At 35.9% G+C, this 24,494-nt stretch overlaps 1 protein-coding gene across 1 annotated transcript in view; it reads right to left on the bottom strand.

Annotated features, from left to right (window-relative positions):
* Positions 1 to 1,916: 1,916 nt before the first annotated feature.
* Positions 1,917 to 24,494, bottom strand: part of LOC140163821 (unconventional myosin-XV-like) — a 74,109-nt gene continuing 51,531 nt past the window's right edge. Inside the window, exons 34-50 of the mRNA XM_072187137.1 lie at positions 23,907 to 24,022; positions 22,973 to 23,066; positions 21,656 to 21,821; positions 20,375 to 20,469; positions 19,547 to 19,636; positions 18,410 to 18,546; positions 17,934 to 18,010; positions 17,319 to 17,468; positions 16,417 to 16,594; positions 12,757 to 12,982; positions 10,163 to 10,331; positions 8,988 to 9,148; positions 7,779 to 7,912; positions 5,491 to 5,674; positions 5,021 to 5,101; positions 4,176 to 4,307; positions 1,917 to 2,716 (exon numbers count right to left, since the gene is read on the bottom strand). Coding sequence (XP_072043238.1) covers positions 2,024 to 2,716; positions 4,176 to 4,307; positions 5,021 to 5,101; positions 5,491 to 5,674; positions 7,779 to 7,912; positions 8,988 to 9,148; positions 10,163 to 10,331; positions 12,757 to 12,982; positions 16,417 to 16,594; positions 17,319 to 17,468; positions 17,934 to 18,010; positions 18,410 to 18,546; positions 19,547 to 19,636; positions 20,375 to 20,469; positions 21,656 to 21,821; positions 22,973 to 23,066; positions 23,907 to 24,022 — 2,883 coding nt within the window. The 3' untranslated portion in view covers positions 1,917 to 2,023. The remainder of the gene's footprint in view (positions 2,717 to 4,175; positions 4,308 to 5,020; positions 5,102 to 5,490; positions 5,675 to 7,778; positions 7,913 to 8,987; positions 9,149 to 10,162; positions 10,332 to 12,756; positions 12,983 to 16,416; positions 16,595 to 17,318; positions 17,469 to 17,933; positions 18,011 to 18,409; positions 18,547 to 19,546; positions 19,637 to 20,374; positions 20,470 to 21,655; positions 21,822 to 22,972; positions 23,067 to 23,906; positions 24,023 to 24,494) is intronic.

Here is a 24,494-nt window from a genome sequence, read left to right on the forward strand (position 1 = left end):
TACTACTAAAATACATTACATCATTTTATTTAGTAGATCCAATAAAGAATAGTTCTGGAACAAACTGTTTACATAAATGGGAATTTAATTCTGGAACAAACCATTTGCATAAATATAAATCCAGAATAGTTCTGGAACAAACCGTCTACAAATTTGTAGAATAAATTCCCATTTATGTAAATTCCCATTTATGTAAATGCAGGCATAAAAATTTTCAGCGTTTTAGCTGATTTCAGTGGTTTTTTGTTATTGTTTCAGTGTTTTCCAGCCTTTTTCTGAATCATATTCACAGAAAAAGGTAAAAAAACATGGTTTTCAGTGTGTTTTTTTCAAGACCATTTTTCATGCCTGTATATGGTTTGTTCCAGAACTCTTCTTTATTGGATCTACTAAATACATTTTTCAAACCGACGCAGCCACATCTAACTTGCATCTTTTATATACATTCATATATTTTTGGAATAAAATGATATACATATTTCTTCATATATACATTACATCATTTGAAATAATATCACTTCTTTCAAAGATAAGAATCTAAGAATCAGCACATATAAAACAAAATTTGGTCCACATAACAATTTGCATGTCTTCAAATATTTTATTGGGATTATAAACACCTGAAATTGTCTACAAGCATATAGAGTATTTTTGATAAAAGATAAATTAATATGAAACAGCCGTAAATATGCCAATACAATAGATTGGTCTTACAATAGTACTTGTGTGTATATGCTTGTATCTGTAATTTACTTGCTAAAACTACAAAATGTTATAATTTTGTCGATGGATGGCACCTGGATCAAGTTAGCTTTCATCAAAAGCACTCTATATGCATGTAGACGAGGTTTTTTATGGTACATCATGTAGATTGTGGTGGTCACAAACCAAGTCCTGGTCACTATTATTTTCGGTGAGGACTCACTCCACTTCCCATACAGTTAGTCAAATTTTATGTATAATATAGGCACTTCTATGTACAATAAAAATCAAAATGAGTTAATTGTGATCCATATTTGATCAAGTTTGTACATTTATCAATAAGTACTGTTTGCTTGGACATTCTCTTAAATAATTTGTAGTATTCTATCATAGACTTCTCTATAGTTAAACACAAAAGCAACAATAGTTCATCTCTCATACAGTCCTACTTTGTGACACGGCACAGTCCCCATCACCCAGTTAAGTGGTTGCAGACTTTTGTTCCCCGCCATTTCATGCACCAGCACATAAGAACAAAGACAGCATGCAATGTTCAAAATTTGATAGTCGAAAAGTATAATCATTATACCATGCACAAGAAATTGAAGGGAAGGAATATCGGCACAAATTGACTTCCGGTAGAAAAACCCTTAAAAAAATATTGAATTCTCATTGTAAATTGATTATACATGCAGTTCACTCTTAAGCGACAAAAAAAGTTAAACCTGTTCTACAGGCCCGAATGACCCAGATTTTGCATTTTGGAGATTACTTACAAATACGTTTGCAAAAAATTTCAGATGGTTTTTCAGATTTATCCATCTTTCTGTGATTTTTTAGGCTTAATTAGCATTTTCCGGAAAAAAAAATCTGACCCTCAGGCCTTGCCGTTTGAGGCGAGCGATCCTGCTTGCCCAAATTTGATAGTGAGTGATTTTCCACTTGGCATAGACACTTTTAAGTGCAATATTAAAATATTACTCGCTGCTAATCTACCAAAATAAGCCATCAAATCGGCCAATTCAGCATTTAATCAATTCTGTGCCCCCTAGAGGAGAAAGTCACAAATTTTAGCACGCTTTGTGCGCATTTCAACATAAACTGATAAATACCGTTTTAAGGCCGAAGCTCTACTTGATTATACCCAAATAAGTGGTGTCTGTGAAAATTCAACCATTCGTCTAGCATCCTGCCCAGTGAGTGTTTAACCACTCGCCTTTAAAATCTAGACGGCAAGGTATGGACCCTAATTGGTAGGTCCAACCACCCATATAGAACAGGTTTTTTTGTCCCCTAATGACATTGTTATTTGACCCCTCTCTCAATACTCAGCAGGTGGGAGTCTAATCTTAAATCCATCAGGTTGACCTGAACCAGACTGAGGGGGCATTGAAACCGGTCTCTTACTCTGCTTATTAGGCTGCCCCCTCCTCAATATATCAGCACCTCCCCTATTCTTACTAGGGACACGTTGTATACCCGCATTGCCATTGGGTACGTACCCATTGGATCCCCCGGATACCCGACTCTGATAATCTGGATGTGGGTGAAGTTGCGGTTGCTGCGAGCCAAAACGCCCCTTCAGCTGCCTTTGTATTTGATTGTGTTGTTGCTTTTGCTGCGACGTCGCTCGTTCCTGCTGCTGAGCAAGCTCAAGTCGTTGACGAGAATATGTCTTTTTGCCATCCACGATAGTGAAACCCAAATTGTTTTCATTGACATCTCTCCTGTTCGTAGGTGGATGTTGCGTATCGTTGTGACCAAAACTTCCATCTTCAAATTCGTCACCCACATAGCTATCCCTAGGGTGGCGAATGTATGTGCCATCTTCAGGGTTGTACACATGGACTTGATTAGGATATCCTTGACCCTGCTGGGGGTAATACCCATCTCCAGGTTGTACATGGGTGTGTTGAAGAGCATGTGGAGGAGGACTTGGTGGTGGTTCTTCCATTCTTGGTGGGCCTGGTACTGCATGGATGTATCGTGTGATCAGCGTGGAGATCTCTTCACCCTGTGAAAATAGACAAAACCAGTTTTTAAGTAAAAGATGTTGCTATAGACCACTTGACATCACTGTTTATCAACAAAGGCGAGGGACTCGTCTATCGATATGCTTCAACGAGCCGCTACACTGTTCAATGGATTTCTTGTACTATATGAAATGTGGCGGGCGATTTAAAATGCATGTGCCCTTAGCAAACTACGGCGCGCACGCACACTGCAGGGCAAAGAACAATGGAAATTGCCATAATGCGCGCAAGATACTGCCGGGCAATGACGCCACATGCCAAGTGGTCTATACATAGCATTACACAAATGCAACATATTTAGAATTCTATTACCCCCACGACCCATTATTCAAAATCACGCACTGTGATTTGTTGAAACGTGTCACGTGACAGACCATTAATTAGCGATAAAGTGTCAAGGGCAACAAACTTTATGTTCTTCTATCATCACAGCGCACGGCAGAGCGCACAGAACACCTGCTTATGTAGGGGAGAATGGAATGTCAGGGGTGTGCTATTGTATGTGCATACCTGCTTATAGGGGAGAATGGAATGTTAGGTTGTGTTATTGGAATGTGCATACGCTTTGGCTACGCTGTGATGCGCTCCACCTTGAGGTAAACAACTTGAAATATTTGGGCAAAAAATTTGATATTTTCTCTTTAAATCACACTATTTTGTGGTAATAGAATAGAAATAAAGGGTGCAGCATTATCCTTTACATAAATAATGTGTCCTCGGCAGTAAAACGTTTAAATAATGGGTTCGGCTGCGCCTCACCCATTATTTACATTTTTACTGCCTCGGACACATTATTTTGTGTAAAGGATCATGCATTACCCTTTATTTCTTAATTCAACAACTTCAGAAGGCAAAATTATGTACTTCATTCGCACTTGTGCTTTGGTGCACATCAGCTGAAAAGATTTAGTACTGAAGCAATATTCCTGTCACAACTATTAAAAATTCTTAGTAAGTGGGAGTGGTCTATTACGTAGACACATAATCTGATTGGACAATCGCATGATTTTGGGTGTCATTTATGAGGCTGTAGACGACCCCACGTCATCATGAGTGTTGATAACGCGTAACATGCTCATAGAGGTGTGCGTATGTATCGTGTTGTATGCGTAGACGAAGTGCGGAATACTTGTAAGTTGTAAACAAGTTTCGTTCATTTTAGAAAAAGGGGAGTTTTTATGATGGTAACTTAATTTTTGCTTTAAATATAATTTACAATTATTAAAATAGTATTTAACTGACTAAGAATGAGAATAAACGATAGGAATTTTTATTTTGACTATCCTCTACCTATGATAGACGACAGGCAGGTCCAATATTTTTATCGTTTATTCTGTAAGCACTTAGTATGAACATTTTAATCCTGTAAATGATATTGTCCAATCAAAGTGCTGGAAGACACATACTGTCCCTAATCAATCAATGACCTTTGACCCTTACCTGTTCTGTTTCCATCCTGACAATATGCTGCTTCATCAAGTTGCCGCATTTCATCTCCAGGTAGTACTTGGATCTGGACCTCAGACGTCTGGTTGAGATCACATTATGGAAGGTGATGGTTTGAACCAGTTTCTATATGACAAAAAGGAGAGCAACATGTATAAGCCACTGTAAAAACATATGCCCAAGAAGTTGATTCAATTGTTTAACTCTTTGAGATTGGGCTTTAAGAAATGGATTTTATCAATTTATCAAATTCATCACATCAAGTTTTAATATCTAAATTTGAAAAACTTTTATGGTTGAAATTAAGTCTGCTAAAATATTCTGGGATTTGTATGGCTTACAATTGTCATTTAAAGTTATCCAAGTTTAACCACAATTATTGGGCTCCAAAAACTATTTTTGACTGGATCCAAAAAGGGCTATATCGTGTATTGAACCAATCAGAGATAGGGTAAGAATAATCAGTAGGTCTGAACGAGATTAGGTTTAAAATTGCCAAGAGATCTAAAAGCACTATTTTGATTGGTTACTCAAATTATTACAGGGTGTATCAAAATGATTGGTACCCATCAATATCCAGTGAGCATGGCCAAGACTGCCACATCAAAATGCAGTTTAACATCCACCTTATTTTTAGATTTATGTAATAAAAAGTCATAAAACTATAAATTGCAGTCATTTCAAAAGGATCTAATGTTGAATTTGGGAGAAGCAGACATTTCATTAGACAACAAAGTTGATGGGTACCAATCATTTTGATACACCCTGTATATCATGTAATTAATCAGGGGCACTGTAAGAATGGCAGTAGTTCCCACGGGTTTGAGTAGTTGACTTACATGCGGTGGTTTAATGAAGTGAACTCCATCCTTGTTGATGGCCATTATACACTCTCCTTTGATGCTGGTACCCATGGTGCTCTATAAATTACAACAAACAAACAATTATTCTTTATGAGCCAATCATTTTCTGTATCACTTTGAAGCAGCAAATAATATTACAGTTGCCTTTAAAAGGAAGCAAAAGGATGTGATGGGTTGCTAGTCTGAAGAACCCAGTGGTCAAGCACTGAAACGTCACTCAAATGTGGGAAAATATAACATCTTGGAACTGTCCAAAAAGAATATGCAAATCTCAACAGTTACCACTAATTCTAAATTTTGTGAAAATTTGGCATAGCAGAAATAATATCAAAGTCAGAAAATTAGTGCAATTTTGGGTCACTTTTTCGTCAAATGTAGTTTACCTTTGGCAAAATGTTTCTGAATCTCCGCAAGCAGGACACTCCCCCTGGGAGATATTTTCTTACCTTCAAGTGGAAGAATGTTGATCCAAACAGTGGCCATGTCATGAGCATATTGATGAATTCCACTCTGCCTTCATGAGCACTCAGGCCACTATGGAGAGGTCTCTGTGCATGAATCCAATTCAACCATTGATTCAACTCATATTTCTCTACTATTGAGGATGGCAGAATGTTGGGTAAATCACGCCTGTGAAATCATAAATGATAAATTGGTCACATTAATTAATTCATACATTAACCAAATATCAAAAAATGGGCTATTCCAGTTGAAATCCATACACCCTTATGGAAGCCATAGGGGTGTATGGATTTCAACTGAATAACTTTCCGATATATCATTCAACAATCATGACAAAGATTATGAAGTGTTTAAGGCAAAGAAAGTCTGAAAATGCCAAGACTTAAAAGAATCTTTTTGATAGACATTTTCTTTTTATCCCATCATGCACTATTTCAGGGTACCATATAATCTCATCTCCATGCAAGAGAAGTCCAACATACAGAGATATGAGAATATCATTGAAGTACCCCTGGATTGAAGCTTTATGTGATACATGGGAAAATGTCTGTTTTATTCCTTAGGTTTATCCAAACACCCTCCATACACACATTGACATTCTCTGGAAAGTCACAAAAAGACACACTCCGGGTAGTTCCTCCCTTAAAAGCTCTTAAAGCATCTGGGAGGGGTTAGGCAACATAAAGTACAGTTCTATTCGCTGCTATAGTGCTCTTTAGCAACCATTGGTTATTGGTTCAAGCCTGGGCTCAGACACCTGTTCCTAATTATGATATGCCATCGGCTTTGTGTTATGATCATTTCGATTAGTGGTTCGTAACAAAGAAAGCATGAGCCAGTTGACCTAGCAACGGTCATATTCTAACATGCACTACGCCAGCGAATATAACGCATAGGTTGTTAGGGATAAAGGATTGGTATATGGTCTGTACTAAACCACCAGCACAATAATAGCAGACATTTTGCAGACTGTTAAAATATTAAATCCGCTACACAAGAAAACACAGCAAAGGTAAGCACAAAGAAAAATCTAGCCTGGTCTCCAGCCATGATGGAACAGCAAGCCAGCAACCCTCCCCTGGGGCACTCTGTGGCTCACTGAACATGCTTGTAGCAGTAACACCCTCTATGTTTTATCCTTATCCTTTGCATATCCATGAGATCAGATGCGACTCACAACCTCTGTTGGTGCAATAACCTTAAAAGCTAGCCACAAAAAGTCATACCCCAGAGGTCCCTCCCCTACAGCAAAGTGAGGGCTGGTAATACATGTACTTCCAGCACCAGCACCTAAACCAGTACTTGGGGCATATGGTTAACTTTTTCATAATTCAAGATAGTTTTCAAATTATTTTCAGTTTTGAGGCATTGCTTTCAAAAATGGTTTTCAGCAATGATCAAGAATATTGTGTAATCTCAGTACAAGTACATTTTAATCTTAAAAGCCACAATTTAACTTACATGCACTGTAACTTCACAGTTACGCTAAGAATGAATAAAAAAAGTGACATACTTCATTGTTAGTTTTGCACCATAATTGTACTAATTGCTTTGCTACTCTTAAACCAGACTTTACATTTGTTTTAATCAAAAGGGGACATCAAAGTTCCATTATAACTAATACTATATAATGTCACATTGCTCTGTTTGGACAGGAAGTCCAATATATCTGCAGTGGATTATGTTGAATTTGTAATATTCATATAAGAGAAGGAATTCACAGAACCGACAGAACCTGTCACATGGAACACAAACATATATATATATATACATAAAGTTGTGTTTCTTCTTTCATTAAAAAGAGTGCTCGATCCTGTGAAGGAGAGTGTGTACATAACATTAAAAGAAACAAATTTATTCCATGTTCACTACGGTCCGTTTCGCCCGAAGGCTCCGCAGGTGAATGAGAGAAATGTAGAACAAACTTAGAGTCATGCGTTTATCGCGTTCCTTAAACATGCTTAACGCGCTTGATTTTTATACGCTCGCTTGCGTTTTTCCTTAAACGTTTTTCCTTATATATACATATATATTTGTGACCAGAATGAAGTGATGAAATGTAGTTTTTGATCAACAAATCCAGATTGAATGGACTTGAACACATTACAAATGGTTCAAGGAATTTTTATTCACTGATGTTCTGATCATATGTGTGCATTAATATGATGTTTGAGTGGTTCACCCAGCAGATTTGGTATTTTGATACAAAGTTTTAATAATTTATAAATAGGACTGCTGCAATAACATAATGAAAATGGTAATATGTTCTTACATTGTTGGTATCGGCACATGATCATTGGCTCTGAGTTGGATAGCAGCTAATTTGACAAAATGCTCTCTTTGACCAGTGGTCAGTTCAGTGTTATCAAATACACACAAATAACCACTCAGGTAGTCGGGTTTGATCTGATAAAGGAACAAAAAGAACACATACATTTCATTCAAATGCACAAAAGTTAAACAACAAAGGATAAACTAAATTCTCTACTTACATTTGTAAAGGAAAGATTAGAGCGAGAGAGATAAAAAGAGAAACACATTATTAAAACAAGAGATCTAGGACTCTGAAGCAGTATCTTGATACACACATGGGGCAAAAAATCGGGGATAATAATTTATAGCCACTGACTGCATGTACTGTAGGGTCAGTCCATACTTGGATAGTACAGACTTGATAGAGTCTATGGTATGATGAATAAAACTATAAACGTCCTTGGATAGCAAAAACTTGTGGGTGTACCAGTGGGGTGGGTGGGTAGGTGGGGGTGTGGAGTGCCTTTGCAAGGACCTGCAAACAGGGACACATACCTAAAAATACAAAGATAACTGAGGATACCCATGAACCGAGGACATCCACTTGCCATATAAGACCATGTCTCATATGCCAGACTGTGAAGTCTGATCTATATTGGATACTGAAAAGTCAAATGGGCCAATGGTTTGGGGTTTAGATAGGAAAAAAGTGGTAGGTCCTTGTTGGCAGGTGTGGGTGTGTGTAGGTGGCTGTGGGGTGGGGTGCATATATGCGACCAGCTCCAATAAAACCCGCCGACCTATTTTTGAGTTATAGGCCTTTAACGATGACATTCCCATAAAAAAACGATATTTAGGAATTCTTAATTTAATGGTATTTGACTGTGGGACTAAGTAGACTTTCAAATCGTTGAAAGCACTTATTAAAACGAGGTTTATTTAATCAATATATAACAGTTGAACTACAATAATCCCTATTCAATCCTGTGTGAGGCAGGAAACTAAATGGCCCATTACTCAGAATAGCAATTTGGCCAAAATATCAAGGTATCATATTTGCAAAATTATCCATATCTTGAAAATTATTGATACTATGTATATCATTTTGGTATCATTTTAAAGCTTATTGTCTAGTGCTTACATTTTTATTCAAATCATGATGAAATGTGACTTGTTCCTTGTTTTATCCGAGCGGGTGTGTATATGTGCATGTCCTGTATTAACTTACCTGGTTGTATAGGACTTGAACTAATCTCTCATTGTCTAATCTAAGAGGTAGATACCAGGAGACTTTCTTGCAGACAAACACAAAGTCTTCCCCTTGTTTGTTGTAGTGAGTTGTAATGTCCATGATGTATGAGTTAGGCTGTAAGCCTCGCACTGTTTTCTCTGTACAAATAATAACATTGAATTCAAATGTCAATTAACGAAGGAGCACTTATTAAATCAGATACAATACAACTTTTTCAATATCTTGCACAATGCCCAGAGGCTCAGTGGCCCCGATACGCCTCTTATATCACCCATCTCCATGACAAAATAATGTCATGGATCTTCAGAATTTATTAATCGTTAATTACTGGTGATCAAACAAATCAAACTTGCATCTGATCTTGGTTGTGTGTTTGCATTCTGTAATCAAGATGGAGCCACTTTTCAGATTTCATGAAGATCACTATAATTGAAGACCGAAAAGACTAGTTTGCATCTGACGTCAGGGCAAAAGTGTGGCGTGATTGTTTGCTGACCTGCGCAGTACAGTATTTTTGGTCTGGTTGACAGAACGTCATACACAAACTAGTCTTTTTAATTCAGTCAAACATTCATACACTCTTAGATAGCGAGAACCAATCAGAGCAAGCGTTAGAAAAATTCAAACCATACATTGATTGTGTATAATGTGCACCCTGCGTATTACGCACAGTGCTTTCGTACATGTTCGCGTAGCCTAGACTTAATTCGTGTTCGGACGGGTTGATGCATTTATATTTGGTTTTATTTTTCAACATTTTTAGTGATAATTTTGTTATAAAAACATCAAAAATCATGTCTTTTTTCTTCTTCTTGTGTATGAAATAGATAAACAGATTAATGAACATGTATTACTTATTGGGAGAGAAATTAGACAAAATAATGCACTGATGTTGATGCATCTAATGCACTCCCTCCTTCGGGGCTCATGCATTAGACACATCAGCGCTGGTGCATTATTTTGTCTAATTTCTCTCCCAACAAGTAATACGCGTTCATTAACCTGTAAGTAATCAACCCTAGTGGCGGCTATAAGGGTTGCAGAAAGCAACAACGACAAAATGGCTAGTATGTCCACCTTTTCTTTAAAATAACGTAGTTTTACATAACATCAAACAACCGTGTCACCAGACTATAAAATCTTTTACTTACTGACAAAGACAAACAGTCCAAACTCTCTAGCTGCTCCAGGTTGTGATATGCCTAATTCATTGCATATATCCTCCACCATGTCTTGCACTGCAGAGCTGGCAGTTACTTTGAGATTCACTAAGATGTTGCCTGGTAACATAAATGGCTGCCGATTCACAAATCTACCACGCTACACAAATAGATAAGTTTGAAAAACATTTAGGAAACCAGAGAAAGAAAGTTTTTGTATTGATAAATTCTGAGTGTTTGACTGATTACAGTAACTCTGTGAATGCCTTGAACTCCACATTACATTCCCTGATTATATGTGATATTTAGTCCGCACCAAATAGTCATGCGGTAGATTCTTTTCATGCTCATTCACCTGTAAAGAAATGTCCTTGAGCACATGAAATAGGGAAGTAACAAAAGTAAAGCCCCAAAATCTCAGTGTAAAAGCTACGGAGTATAAAATATCTAATTTGCATAACAAGGGACCACTTTAAGGTAGCTGTGTACTCTCAGATACGCATGTAGTAAAAGTGCCATAACTTTGTAATTATTCACGCAAGACATGTAAAAGTATACATTTTATAAAGGCAAGACATCAATAAATCTCAATATAAGTACAGTTTTGGTGTAAAACAACAATTATGAAGAAAATCACAAAAAGTGAATTTTTGGCAATTTTTGTTCAGTACATCATAACAAAAAAAAACCACTCTTTCCAAAAAATTTAGTTTTGAGGCACCATTCCAAAAACGTTTCTTTTTAGTTTTTTGATATTGGCCTTATTTTTGGAGATATTGACCATATAAGGCATCAAAATGGACTTTTTAAAATTCACAACCGCCTATTTGCACAAAATGATGCCTAAAATTGGAAATAGACCAAAATATAAAAAAATGAGAAAACCGTTTCTTAAGTCAATCATGCTTTTTATGATGAGCATAATTGCTTACCTATAGATGCTGTATTTATTGAGTTATCGTGTACCTAAATCGTCATTTTACAGAGAAAATGAACATTGAAATAAAGGCCGTTGAAGTTTAAAGTGGTCACATTTTGCACTTTGATCGAAGCTTACAGGAGAATGCGGCAGTTCTCGTTTTTCTACCTTACATTACGTGAACATCGGGTAAATCCACAGCCACTTGAGAAGTTTGGGCGAAATCTATTCATATCTTGATGTTTAAATCGGGGAAAGAACTTGACAAAAAATTTTTCAGCTAAAACGGAGCCATTTGACCACCAGGTTTTTGTGAAATCAGTGCTTCCGTGGTGTTTCCATGCAGATAAGCGTCGCGTATGCGTAGCGTATCTGTGCGTTACCAAATTTCGCGATACGCAACGCGATGCGCTGTTGCGCGCATGTACCCTGCTGGTACAAAAAAGATTTTCTTTCCGTTTAAATTTCAAACACGAGTGAAATAGTGAAATAACATCCTTAAAATATTGCAGTTGGAGTTTATAAATCTGGATTTTCATTCCTTGTATTTATAAAAAACATAACAAAGTACAAACATATAAAAAAAACTCAATTTCGCGAAAGAAACAATGTCTAGAGTACACAGCCGCGTTAAGAAGAGATGCCTGATTTGTCTTGATGCATCACCTCATCAAGAAAATGAGGAAAATGTCAGGAAAATATCAGCTTTTATTTCATGTATATGTCATCAAAATCTTGGTGCAGTCACCTGATGTCTGAAGCTTTTGGACGAAACATTGTGTTAAAAAACATAGGTTCCATTATTTGATTTAATTTCTGTACTTATGTCATCAAAATGCTACATAAGAAAGCCATGAAGTTAAAAATATTAGCTATTGATATAAATCAGTTCAGTTCAGTTCAGTTCAGTTTTTATTTCATCCAATCAATTATACATGTAAACATAATACAGAATAATAATTTCTTATGACATAGTAGTGCGGAACATTTTAAATTATATGACAAAAGTATGAGAAGCAGTGGATGAGGATGCCACTAAACGCACAGCGTGATGTTGTGGCACCCTATTATATAGTGTTTCAATTATACAATACTAAATAAATCAAAACAAATTTAATACATTAGAAAACCGAACAAAGACAAACAAGCCTTGTAAATAAAGAGCATAGGTATAATTCTGGTATACCCCGCACACCCTGAGTTTTAGGGTTAGGATAAAGGGTGGGTTAGGATTAGGGTAAAGCCCAAAATTTTCCGCTTTACAAATGTCAAAATCCGTATTTTTTTCTGCTTTGTAAATTGTGCGATAATAAAATTCCGATCAGGTGATTGCAATATCGCTAGACAGGGACTAGGTATGGTTGTGATTGGAGAATCTTACATCAATATGGCCTATGCTGGTGAAATGATAGTTTATTAACTTTATTTGACTTTATTATGTTGAATTTTGAAGCCAATTTTATTATTTAGTTCATTTAAAATAAACATTTTATTAATTCGCCTTTTTTTTCCAGTTCATTTTTTTCTCTTTTTAGCAAAACTATTTTTCCCGCAAAAATCCGCAACACAGAGGACTTCTGGCTTTAGATTAGGGTAAGGGTACTTGTGTGCAGCGTATACCATAATTATTCCAGAGAATAAGCATTTGGATGGTAAATCAGCTCACCAGTATCGAATAGACTTCATCGTTGCCAGGCAGAGCTTTGCGTCCTCCATACTTGAATGTCTGGCGTAGATTCTGTACACACATCATGGCAATGTTGACAAACTGTGGCTGCCTTGCAGGTGTGGTGACCATCAAGTATTGTTTCAAATATGGCTTGAGTTTGTCAGAGCACTTGAAGAATGATGATAGGAGGTATAGGAAACGCCAGCCAAATATACAACTTGACCTGCAGAGCAAGAAGTAGAAAGGTTCTTCTTATGTTATTTTCTGATCCAATAATTTGTACCATAGGCCTACTTCATACATTTTAAGTCGCTGGTAACCAGTATTTCAAAAAAGGGTGTAGCTTTGAATTGATATGATGGGATTCAATTTTATGCAATATCTATGCTGACCAACAGATCGTTCTATGGTGTCACGATTTAAATTACTATATGGCCCGAAATTGCAGAGAAAGCCGCAATGAGACAAACAGCATGCATGTGAAATGTTCCAAAGGTTAATGATCGAGAATGAAAAGAACAGATTAACTCTATCATGTTTGTCTCCCTATGCATGAGTGCGTATATTTATGGCCTTTACAATATTTTCCTATGTTCTTGATTAGGTATGAGGTATATATTAAAATAAAAAATAGTTAAATTAAATGAAATCCTAGCACAAATAAATCGTCTTCATTCAATTGTCTATACTGTGTGCATATTTATGCTCTCTTTAAAGTAAGTAGAAATAGCTTGTCAACTTTCAACATGGGAACACGTTATGAAGTATCTATAATTAGTGAAAAGATATAGCTTAGCGGCCAACAAAAAGTAACTGTTTATAGTAGGCCCTATACGACAAACAAGATTTTCTCTCTGAATTGGCCGTATTTTTACCTGTATGAAAATTCAATCGTATTATCGTGTTCATACTAGCATAAGTTTGGGCCCTATTTGACTCATTGGAATGTTCGAAAGGACCCCTGCGACTGTCAAGGTAAAATGAATCAAGTATAACTGTGTAAATTTCTGTAAATATAATGTACTTCTTTTCCTTTTTTGTTGTTTCAATCCTGATGACTCTTCAAATGGCATGAGAAAAAGTTTATAACATTGTAGCATTCAAAAACTAAGCAAAAAATCTACTACACATATTTGAGATCACCATTAATCTGCATGCATGCAAAATATTTTCTTAGCATTTTCAGAAGGGTGCACAAAGGTTGTCAGAAAACGTTTAAATTGTTATCAAGTGCTTTACTAACATTTAAAAAATGCTTTTAAAAGTTGCCACCAAACACTGTAACACACTGTTATTTAAATGTTGGCAAAAGATATTTTTAAACATATGCATACAAAAAATTTACTAGTGAAACTATTTCACAGTGACAAAATGGTTCATTTATTGGCGACACCTTTCAAACTGGCTTTCATGTATCAGCGTCTGAGACACATTTGACTTGAATTGACTGTGTTCAAATGGAAGTGTGGGGAATGCACATGCATTAGTACTATGACATAGGGTGAAGCTCCTTGTGAATTCTGAAGGAGGCACTTGTCAAGGTGCATATGTGCATGTGCTATGATTTAAGTGTTGAATCCACATTATTTCACAGTGTCCAAAATGGTTCATTTATTGGTGACACTTTCAAAACTGCCTTCTGTAACCCAGCAAACACAAAAACGTTTTAAAAACGTTTTTAATAAGTTATATTTTGGCTTTTGGTTTACATAAAACGTTTTAATAACATTAAAATGTCGGGTTATATAAAGGTCATGAAAACGTTTTAAAACGTTTTGTATGAAAACACACTACAACAATATTTTAAAAATGTTTTCAACAAAATTATTGTAAACTATTTTTGCAAACATTTTTTGCCAAATATTTTGTCAACACTTAAATAACATTATGTTAAAATATTTGCACTCAGCAAACACAGAAATGTTCTTAAAATGTTTTTTTCAAAACGTTTTAATAACATTTAAATGTCGGGTTATATAAAGGTCATGATAACGTTTTTAAAACGTTATTGCAAATATTTTAGGCAAACATTATTCGCAAAATATTTTTTCAACCCCAAAATAACATTCTGTTTAGAATGTTTTGTATCAAGTTTTCAAAAATGTTTTTGGAATGTTATTAAAACGTTTTATACTCTTTATATAACCCGACATTTTAACGTTTTCTTTAAAACATTTTTTGTTTGCTGAGCAGTAGATTATCCAAAAATTATTTTTAATGTTATATAACCCGACATTTAAACGTTTTCTGACAACCTTTTATAACCTTTTGCGAATGATGTCGAAAACGTTTTGTGTTTGCTGGGAAGCAGCTGAGACACATTCAGCTTAAATTGACCACTAATGTTTAAATAGAAGTGCTGGTTAAACACGTGCATTAGCATTATGATATAGGGTGAAACTCCAATTGTGATGGGGGGGGGGGGGTACTTGTCAATATGCTTTACTGCATGTGCTATGATGGAAGTGTCGAATCCACATTATTTAAGTGACCATAATGGTCCATTTATTGGTGACACTTTCAAAACTGCCTTCTATAAGCAGCTGAGACACATTTAGCTTAAATTGACCACTAATGTTCAAAATGGAAGGTGGGTGAAGCTCCTTTGGAATTGTGACGGGGGCACTTGTGAAGGTGCATAAGTGCATGTGCCGTGTTGAAAGTGCTAAATGTACATTATTTCAGAGTGACCAAATGGTCCATTTATTGCTGACACTTTACAAACTGGCTTCTATAAGCATTTGAGATGCATTTGGCTTAAATTGACCAACATGTTGAAGTGGAAGTGTGGGTCAAGGACATGCATTATCATTTTCACATAGGGTCAGGCTTCTTATGGACTACACTTGCACAAACTTGGGTGGGGACATACAGGTGTAAAATCTTCTTTCCACTGAAGAAGAGTATTTTTGAAAATGTCTCTTAGACCTGACCTGAAAATCTCCAGGCTTCATCTGTTATGTTGTTATCATACTTATAGCAGTCGCTACGAGCAAAGCATCTTGGTGACATAATTTGCATTGCATCAGGTAGCTCTATTGGAAACCTACTAGCCAATATATCAATCAGAAGTTGCTAGCATGCCCAGCACAATTTGCTATCAGATTTGCTACAGTGGACTTGAAAGTGACCATGGCTAAAAGATTAGGGAATTTGGGAAGTGAAATGTTGGTGTTTGGAGGGTCAGATTAGCTACAGTGGACTTGAAAGTGACCATGGCTTAAAAGATTAGGGAATTTGGGAAGTTCCTTCCCATGAAATGTTGGTGTTTGGAGAGTCAGATTAGCTACAGTGGACTTGAAAGTGACCATGGCTTAAAAGATTAGGGAATTTGGGAAGTTCCTTCCCATGAAATGTTGGTGTTTGGAGGGTCAGATTAGCTACAGTGGACTTGAAAGTGACCATGGCTTAAAAGATTAGGGAATTTGGGAAGTTCCTTCCCATGAATTTTGGTGTTTGGAGGGAAATTCTGGTATTTGGAGGGCAATTGTGTCCTTTTTGTATATAAAAACATACTATGAACTGTGGGAAATTTAGCTTGCACAAAGCTAGCCCTGAAAGTGACATAAGCTTCCAGAGAAGTATGGCACTATGTACGCTCTCAAAAGTGCCATTCTTCTCTGCCAGCAAGTTTAGTATCATAAAAATATATCTTACTCTTTTGAGCTTCTATTGTTGGTAATCTGCTTGATGACATGGCAGTAGATTTCATCTATCAATCCTGGATGTTCAGTACAAGCTTTCACAATGGTCAGTACACAGTCATAGATGCTATCATCCCTGCTCATGCCAGGTTTGACTCGCAATGGATAATCACCCATGATCTGCATCAAAGCTGAGAACGATAACAAAAATTATTAAACAATATAGTTGGATTGCGGACTTTACCGATTGCCATACTGACACAACGAAAGTAGAAGCAGAACGATAACAAAAATAATCAAATAATATTGATGGATTGTGGACTTAACTGATTGACATACCAACACAACCAAAGTAGAAGCTGAACTTGAGCACAAGCTGAAGCATTTCAAAACAAAAATCAAGTTCTGCTAGGTTGGTAAAATTCTGTGGCCTGATGTGTTACAGGAATGACATCTTGAAGGTAACCCCCTTTCAAATCAGGTTTAAAGGTTTCTTACACTTTAAAAAATTTAAAGATCTAAGATGGTACAACTGCTTTAAAGTCAAAGTCTACTGTTAAAAATATTAGGAGAAACTATTCTACCATTTATAAATAATTTATACACATTGCAATATCATTGAGATGAATAGAAAAATGTGTGCGCAGATTTTTGCCATTGAAGAGATTAGACGATGTCAACATGGACTCCTGTCTGACATGTGTCCAACATAACATACCTCAGGCATTTTTCTGTGAAGGCCTAAAACTGAACACTTAACTATGTCTTTAAAATTTAAATGTTAAAAAGCTTAAGCATGCAGCAGTTAGCACACTATTTAAAATCAAAGTTGGATGAAAGCATGGCCAAATAATACATAAACATGGCGGAATCCACAATCTCCCAGTCTAAACTCTTTCACTAAACCACACTTACCAATGAAGCATTGCAATGCCAACTTATTAAAGAAACTAGTAGGTACTTCAATCAGTGACACTTGTATGGGAGACACACTGTATTCAACCAACACTGCAAACTCCTCTTTGGTCATACGTACACTACTCTCTGTTCTCTTCTTGGATTTACCTGGAATGAAAGAAGCAGAATTAGCTAGAAATTTGCTTGTCCTACCATTTTCTGTAAGACAAACATGTATAGGCCTAATAGCTTACAGAGATGTAACTTAGTGTTGTCACAATTTCCTGAAAAACACAGAAAAATCCTTAAAATACACTTTCCCCTATCCTTTTGCACAGTAAGAAAAATTGGTAAACTTTCTTTAAAATTTCTTGAAATCAGCAAATTTCCTGAAAAGTTACATCTCTGAGCTTAATAAACAAAACAGTTTTTAAAATGTGAAAAAATGTCTTCAAAACATTTTAGGATGTCAATAATATTATAAGGATAAAAACCTGGTTTTCTGGAATTTCCAGTTTGAGATACAAAACATAATATGAAAATATCTGACCAGCCCCTTATATGGTAAAAATGATTTATCTGCTCAGATTGATTGATTGATTGATTGATTGATTGAGATCACCACAGACTTACCTCTCTTTGGTTTTGATGAGCCCAGGAATTTGACAGAGCCACTTATGGAGCCTCCATCCTTGTGCTGTTTCACATATCTAAAAACAATCACAATATGAGTGAATAATTATGAATGTTTTCAGTCATCCAATAATAGAAAACAAAAATGTAAATCAAAATTCTGAACTCACAACAATTTTATTCAGTACTGTTGCAACCTGTTCACCATGTCTTCCTCAGAATGAGTAGAGATCTGACTGGTGGTTCGCAGTGGGTTCCCGAGCATGTGACAGCAGTAAACGAGAGACAAATATCGCACACCTGGGACCCCACCGTCAGACAAATTCCTTGCTGATTACCATCACATGACCAAACCACCACTCAGGTCTCTCGTGCATGATCAGTGTTATTCATAAAAGTCATCCTGAAAAGATGATCAATTAGAAGTGGAGGGGAGGTTTGACTCAGTGATAAAATTTAGCAAAAAGAGTACTTACTTATGGTGATATGGTCTAAAGTTCTTCATAGCAAATTCTAGCATTGAGAACTTCTCAAGTTCTTCGTCTGACACCTGCAGAACAGGTACAGGTACTACTGGTACTACTTCCTGAGGGATTGGTACAGCAGGCCTCTCCTACAAAGGATACAAGAAAATGTGGAGGTAATTATATAGTTCATTTCTTTCAGAATGGTTGTGGTTTGAAGTAAAAACTATTGAACTTTTTGCTTATAAACAATTTTTAGCAATATTTTGATAATAATCATGATTTTAAACAAATATTGGTATGATGAAAAATATTTGATATGTTTGATTTAAACAAAACTTTTAACAATGATGATGATACTGATAATGCTAATGAATAACAATGATGATTGCAACAGTGGTGGTGGTAACAATGACTGGTGATAAAGATGATGATGATGATGATGATGATGATGATGATGATGATGATGATGATGATGATGATGATGATAAATAATGATGACAATGGTGATGTTATCATAGTAACAATGATGATGATGATGACAATAACAATGATAACAATGATGATGATGATGATGATGAGGGGGGATGAAGATGATGATGTCACTTGCTGCATCACAGATGTTTGATGGAATGTAGAACTGTATTTATTTTTAAGCAAAGTTGAACACTGATGGCACTGTTTATCTTAAATCTTGTTTGCATCTTTACAAGTGACTGACACTTGTATATTGGCATTAAAACGTCATAAAAATCAGTAACATATAGCAAGGAAATTTTCAAACTACTTTGTATCATGAAATGAAATGAAATAAAAGGAATAACTCATATTATTGGGCTAAATTCAATGTAAAATATATGTAAATGGCACTCTCAATTTGCACACAAATATACAGTTTATAGAATTACAATAATTACCACAAAAAGGCAGAAAAAGATGAAAAATTTGATAAAGAAAAGAAAATCTAAGTTAAAAATAGCTTGTAAAATATGTGTGAATATTAGTGTGATAGCTGTTAATAGCTAGGTATTGTAAAGGTCTAGAATTGAAAATTATGTAATGTTTTGTTGGAAACATTAATAAATGATCGTTTCAAACAACCGCGCACAATGATCATTATCAATACAAAATTGGTGTTTGAAAACTTACCAAAATCACATCATGAATGACTTGTTGATCTTGATCATCTTCAACATATTGATGTACAGCAGCCTGGTGTACAGGTACTTCTCGTTTGCCCTACAATTTAGTAATTCAAAATGTATGTCGTTTGTTTTCAAAATGGAAGATTTTAATGTCATTTTTACATAATTAACTATCAGCATATCCTTGAGTTCAGTAATTTACACATGTACCTGTGTTTCTTCAAGCATACATCCTTTTTTAAGACTTTATCCAAATTAGGACTAATTGTGCATATTTTTACTACATACAGGGGACAACGCTGATGGAGATTAACTTTGACCCCCCGTTTACATCAGAAAATTTCTTGCTTTGACAAAGATTATTAAATCTTGATTAACTAATATGCATATTACGGAACGAATATCCAATGAAGACATTTCATGGAAATTAATGAAGATGGAACAAAGCTTATTATACAGTGATATACAGCTTTATTTCGAGCTGTACTGTTTACCATCGCTTGTATGTCTTGTTCATAAACTCATTCATCTTCTGTCCACGTCTTACACCATGTAGCTTTGGACATGGCTATAATGAGTTGTTTTTCAAACTTAATTAAACTGAATAAAACAATTTCTAAATGGGTAAAATCCAATAAAAATATTGAAAATATACGATGAGAGATAGAGTGATGCATATATATATATGAACTTTGATCTAAGCTAGCGAGGGTCACTTGTCACATGATCTCTTTCCTTCGTTGAATGAAGCGAGCGTACACATTACAAAAATTAACTTCGTCAAACAAAGTTTTTGTCAAAACAACCTTTGTAGCTCAGGAAGACAACATACCCAGTAGCGTTTAGTTACTTCCGGTCCTGCAAGAGGCTCCACCAGTTCCCTTGGGAAGTGTCCTGCTTTGCCATCCAACATGCCATACAGCCAATCTGCAAAGATAAATATCCAAATGAAAAGTAATATGGGTCTGTGTATTCCATTTAAAATCCTCACTACCCCTGTGGAAGATTTTGGAAATATCGTCCACAGGACGTGTATGAATTTCAAATGGAATGAACACATGAGGCAGCTCCGTTCGAATTTCATACACCCTCTGAGAAAGATTCAACCTGAATCTTCCACAGAGGGAGGGTGTGTTTCAATTGGAGCTGTTAATGTGTTCATTCCATTCAAAATTCATACTCCTCCCGAGGAAGATATTTCTAAAATCTTCCACAGGGGTAGTGTGGATTTTAAATGGAATAGCCCAATGTGTATATTTTGTCTTTAAGCTACAGATGTCTACTGATATCGTTGTCATCAGACCAGAAGTCAATGGGTCAAAGTATTCTGATAAATAATAAATAAAATAATAAATTTCGGATTTGTATAGCGCCTTTTTCCAGATCTTGAAGGATTCAAAGCACTGTAATTTCGCTGCCATGGTGAACCATCACAATCAGATTGCATCATCCAGGCCAGTTGCAGCCGAACCTGGCGCAGACCCATCCACACTTAGATTGTAACATCTATTGGGTGAAGGAAGTTTTTGATAACCAAACAACTAATCACCGATTTTTTGAAAGCAGGAGGAAACTGGAGATACCGGGGGAAACCTGCGAGAGCGAGCATGGAATCGGGATAAACCAAATGCACATACAGTCCTTGGGCACGGCCGGGGCTTGAACCTGGGACCTGATGATGGTTCCACAACAACATCTGTGGACTTCTGACAAGGCCTGTATAGAGTTACATGGAGGTTACAACCCCAAATATCAAGGCATTTATACAATTTTGCAATGAAATGGAAACATTTTGTTTATTATTTCTTTAGTGATGACCAACTTTGAGAAATATCACCTAAAAAGAACGTTTCTGAAGATTATTTTTGTTATGTTATCTAAAAACAATTTGGGTCAAAAAATTGCTTTGGGGGGATTTTCTCTAAAACTGACCATTTTTCCAAACTTTGATGTAATGGATTAGATGGATTCGTCAAAGGCTTGCCTTTTCTAAATATATATACTTTTATATACTTTAGACCAACAATAAGCAGTTATGAGGCCCAAAAGTTTCCATAATTCCAGGGTTAAGACCAACTAAACACTACACAATATGTAACATCATGCCACCTACCCGAGTCTATAACTTGTTGTTTCACACTGACTTTGATGATATCATCTTTGTGGAAGCTTAACAATGTTGCCTCGTTGGTGACATAGTCTTGGAGGGCTCTCACATGCTCTGAATCCCTTTGTAGGTCTATAATGTAGGCTTCTATCATACTCTTGATCTGGGCAGCCTGATTGTGTAAGAAAATATATATGAAGTTGAATTAACAGATAGAACATAAATTTCATCTTGGGAAGAGAGAGAAGTAGATGTAAACTAACAAATGAACAGACATACAGACCCTGAGACACACAGACTGACACCCAGACAGACTGGTAAACAGGACAAGAGGGAGCTGGGCATATAACTGTACATGAAGCTAGATATGAAGTAGATAATGACCAGAGAACATGTAGAGGTGAGTATGACAGACACACAGACAGACAGATTGGACAAGACACACAGACAAACACACAGACAGACAGGCTGGGGTGCTTTTGATATAAAAAGCCATAAATACATTACTTTCAAGTTATTATCTTTATACTACTGCAAAAAAATCCCATTTTTGGCATCTTTAAAGTGTCACATCCAAATGGACCATTTTGACACAGTGGCAACTGAGTTAACCCCATGAGTAATCACTGCTGATTGGCTACAAGAAGACTATTATGCTTCATTGAGCCAATCAGCAGCATGGTAAGAACAGTGGCATGGTTGGGTTGAACAGGATTGAATTATTTTAGAAGCTGCATTTTAATTGTTCACTTACATTAATATATCGTGTAATATACAAATCAGAAAAGCTGTAAAAAATGAATTAGTTCTCAAGGGTAAAATTGGCTTGTTTACAATCATATACCAAATAATGAAAATATTTTTGCAAAATAAGTGATAAAAATAGCTGCATTGAAATATATAGAATGTAGCCATAGAAATCGATTCTGCTATATTTGCATGTCACTCACAGAAGTGCAGTTATTTTGCAAAGTGCTGATGGGCAAATTTCAACTGCTAGTGCATCTTCCTTGCGTTCACTGCTAATTATGATTAAATTGCAGCTTTTGTGGCCAAATGCCAATGGTACACTATTTTGGAGTTCATTTTGGTGTTCATACAAATTATGTGATCATTATAATACAGTAGAACATGGGGATTCATGGAGTCAGCCTCCTTCAATCCAATTCTATGATGTCAATACATTTATGAACATGTCTCCTGTGTGTTATCAAAAATACCAAATTGCGCGGAGATTGCACAGAACTTTTTTTCAGTGCAAATCATGTATCCCTGCCCATAGGAAAAAATATGGCGCGGAACTTGTCCCTGGTAATCACTTACCCTGACAGTATAGAGGGGTATAACTGTATCGCCAGCAAGGAAGATGCGCAGCACTCCAGTTGTTGTCACCTTCACTTCTGTTATCTCAGAGAAACTGAATGACAAAACAAATAAACAAACCAATAGTGAGTAGGACAATAGGGAGAAGTAAATTTAATTTAAATTGTCACTTTCACTGGCAGAGAACATTATTTAAATGAATGGGGGACATTTTGAATTGTTTGCTTATAAAATGCTTTGAAAAAAATAACTTATCCTATTGACCCTATATGCATGGATCCACCTTTTTGCTACCAAAACCAGCACAAATGCAATTACAGTACACTCCTATTTTTTTGCCCTTTCTTGTATGCTTTTACCTAATGTGTAGGAAATTTATCTATAAAGTGTACATGTTCATAAGCATAATATATATGAAAGGGGTTCTCATAGACATCACACAAGTAGAACTACATTTTGAGACCGTCCAAGTGATGATAAATACCCATTGTAATTCAGCAAATTGAAATGTTTTGCAAAAACTTCTACATTCCAATCCTACAACAATTGCTTTTCTTCACACATAATCATGATGTTTTCTCATGAAAGATCACAAGTAATTTGAATTTAAAAAAAAATTACAAATGTGTAAACAATTCTCCACTCGCTCTGTATTTCATCAAAATTAAATGAGATACAATCAGTCAGATATAAGAATTTGGAAAGCCTCCTAAAATGGAATGATCACATTAGGCAGCTTGGATTTCATATACCCTCTGAGAAAGATTCAACATGAATCTTCCACTGAAGGAAGGTGAGTTTCAAATAGAGCTGCCTAATGTGTGCATTCCATTTGAAATTCATAATCCCCCTGTGGAAGATATTTCCAAAATCTTCCACAGGGGTAGTGTGGATTTAAGTGGAATAGCCCATTGGAAGCATTATGGTGACTTACAGGAATGCTTCTATGATGTGCAGTTGGTCGCGTTGTGGATCCATTTCTCTTCTGATAAGCAAAATACCTTGGTGTGATACTCCAATCATTTCAACATGAGGGTTCTTACGTCCACCCTGGATGACAAATAGCGCAAGAGGGAGAGATAATATTGCAACAATAATTTTATTTGGCTTAGGATTACTTGGTTCTAGTTGTCAATACTTTAATGAAAATAACTCATTTCTGTATGTTGGCCAATGAATAAAAAAAAAAACATCCTAGAATAGGATCTGAACCTGGGACCTCCAGAGACCTTGATTCAACTTTAGAAGGTTACCACTTTTAAAGGGATATTTTGTAATTCACTGCATTACCCACTCCACACTTACTCCAAAAAAGTTGATATTTGTTTACCATCAGAAACATAGGACTACATAATATTTATAACCTTTCTTCAGTCATTAGATGAAGACACCATCTAATTTGTATTTTTAGGCTGTCCATGAACCAGAAATTATAAAACAGTTGCATATGGGGCATTTTAATACATGCAATAATGCAAATTCAATGTCCTAATCAACTGATAGTTTTGAAATAAACTTTTTT

The sequence above is a fragment of the Amphiura filiformis genome, chromosome 11 (genome assembly GCF_039555335.1).
Source record: "Amphiura filiformis chromosome 11, Afil_fr2py, whole genome shotgun sequence".
Lineage (NCBI taxonomy): Eukaryota > Metazoa > Echinodermata > Ophiuroidea > Amphilepidida > Amphiuridae > Amphiura > Amphiura filiformis.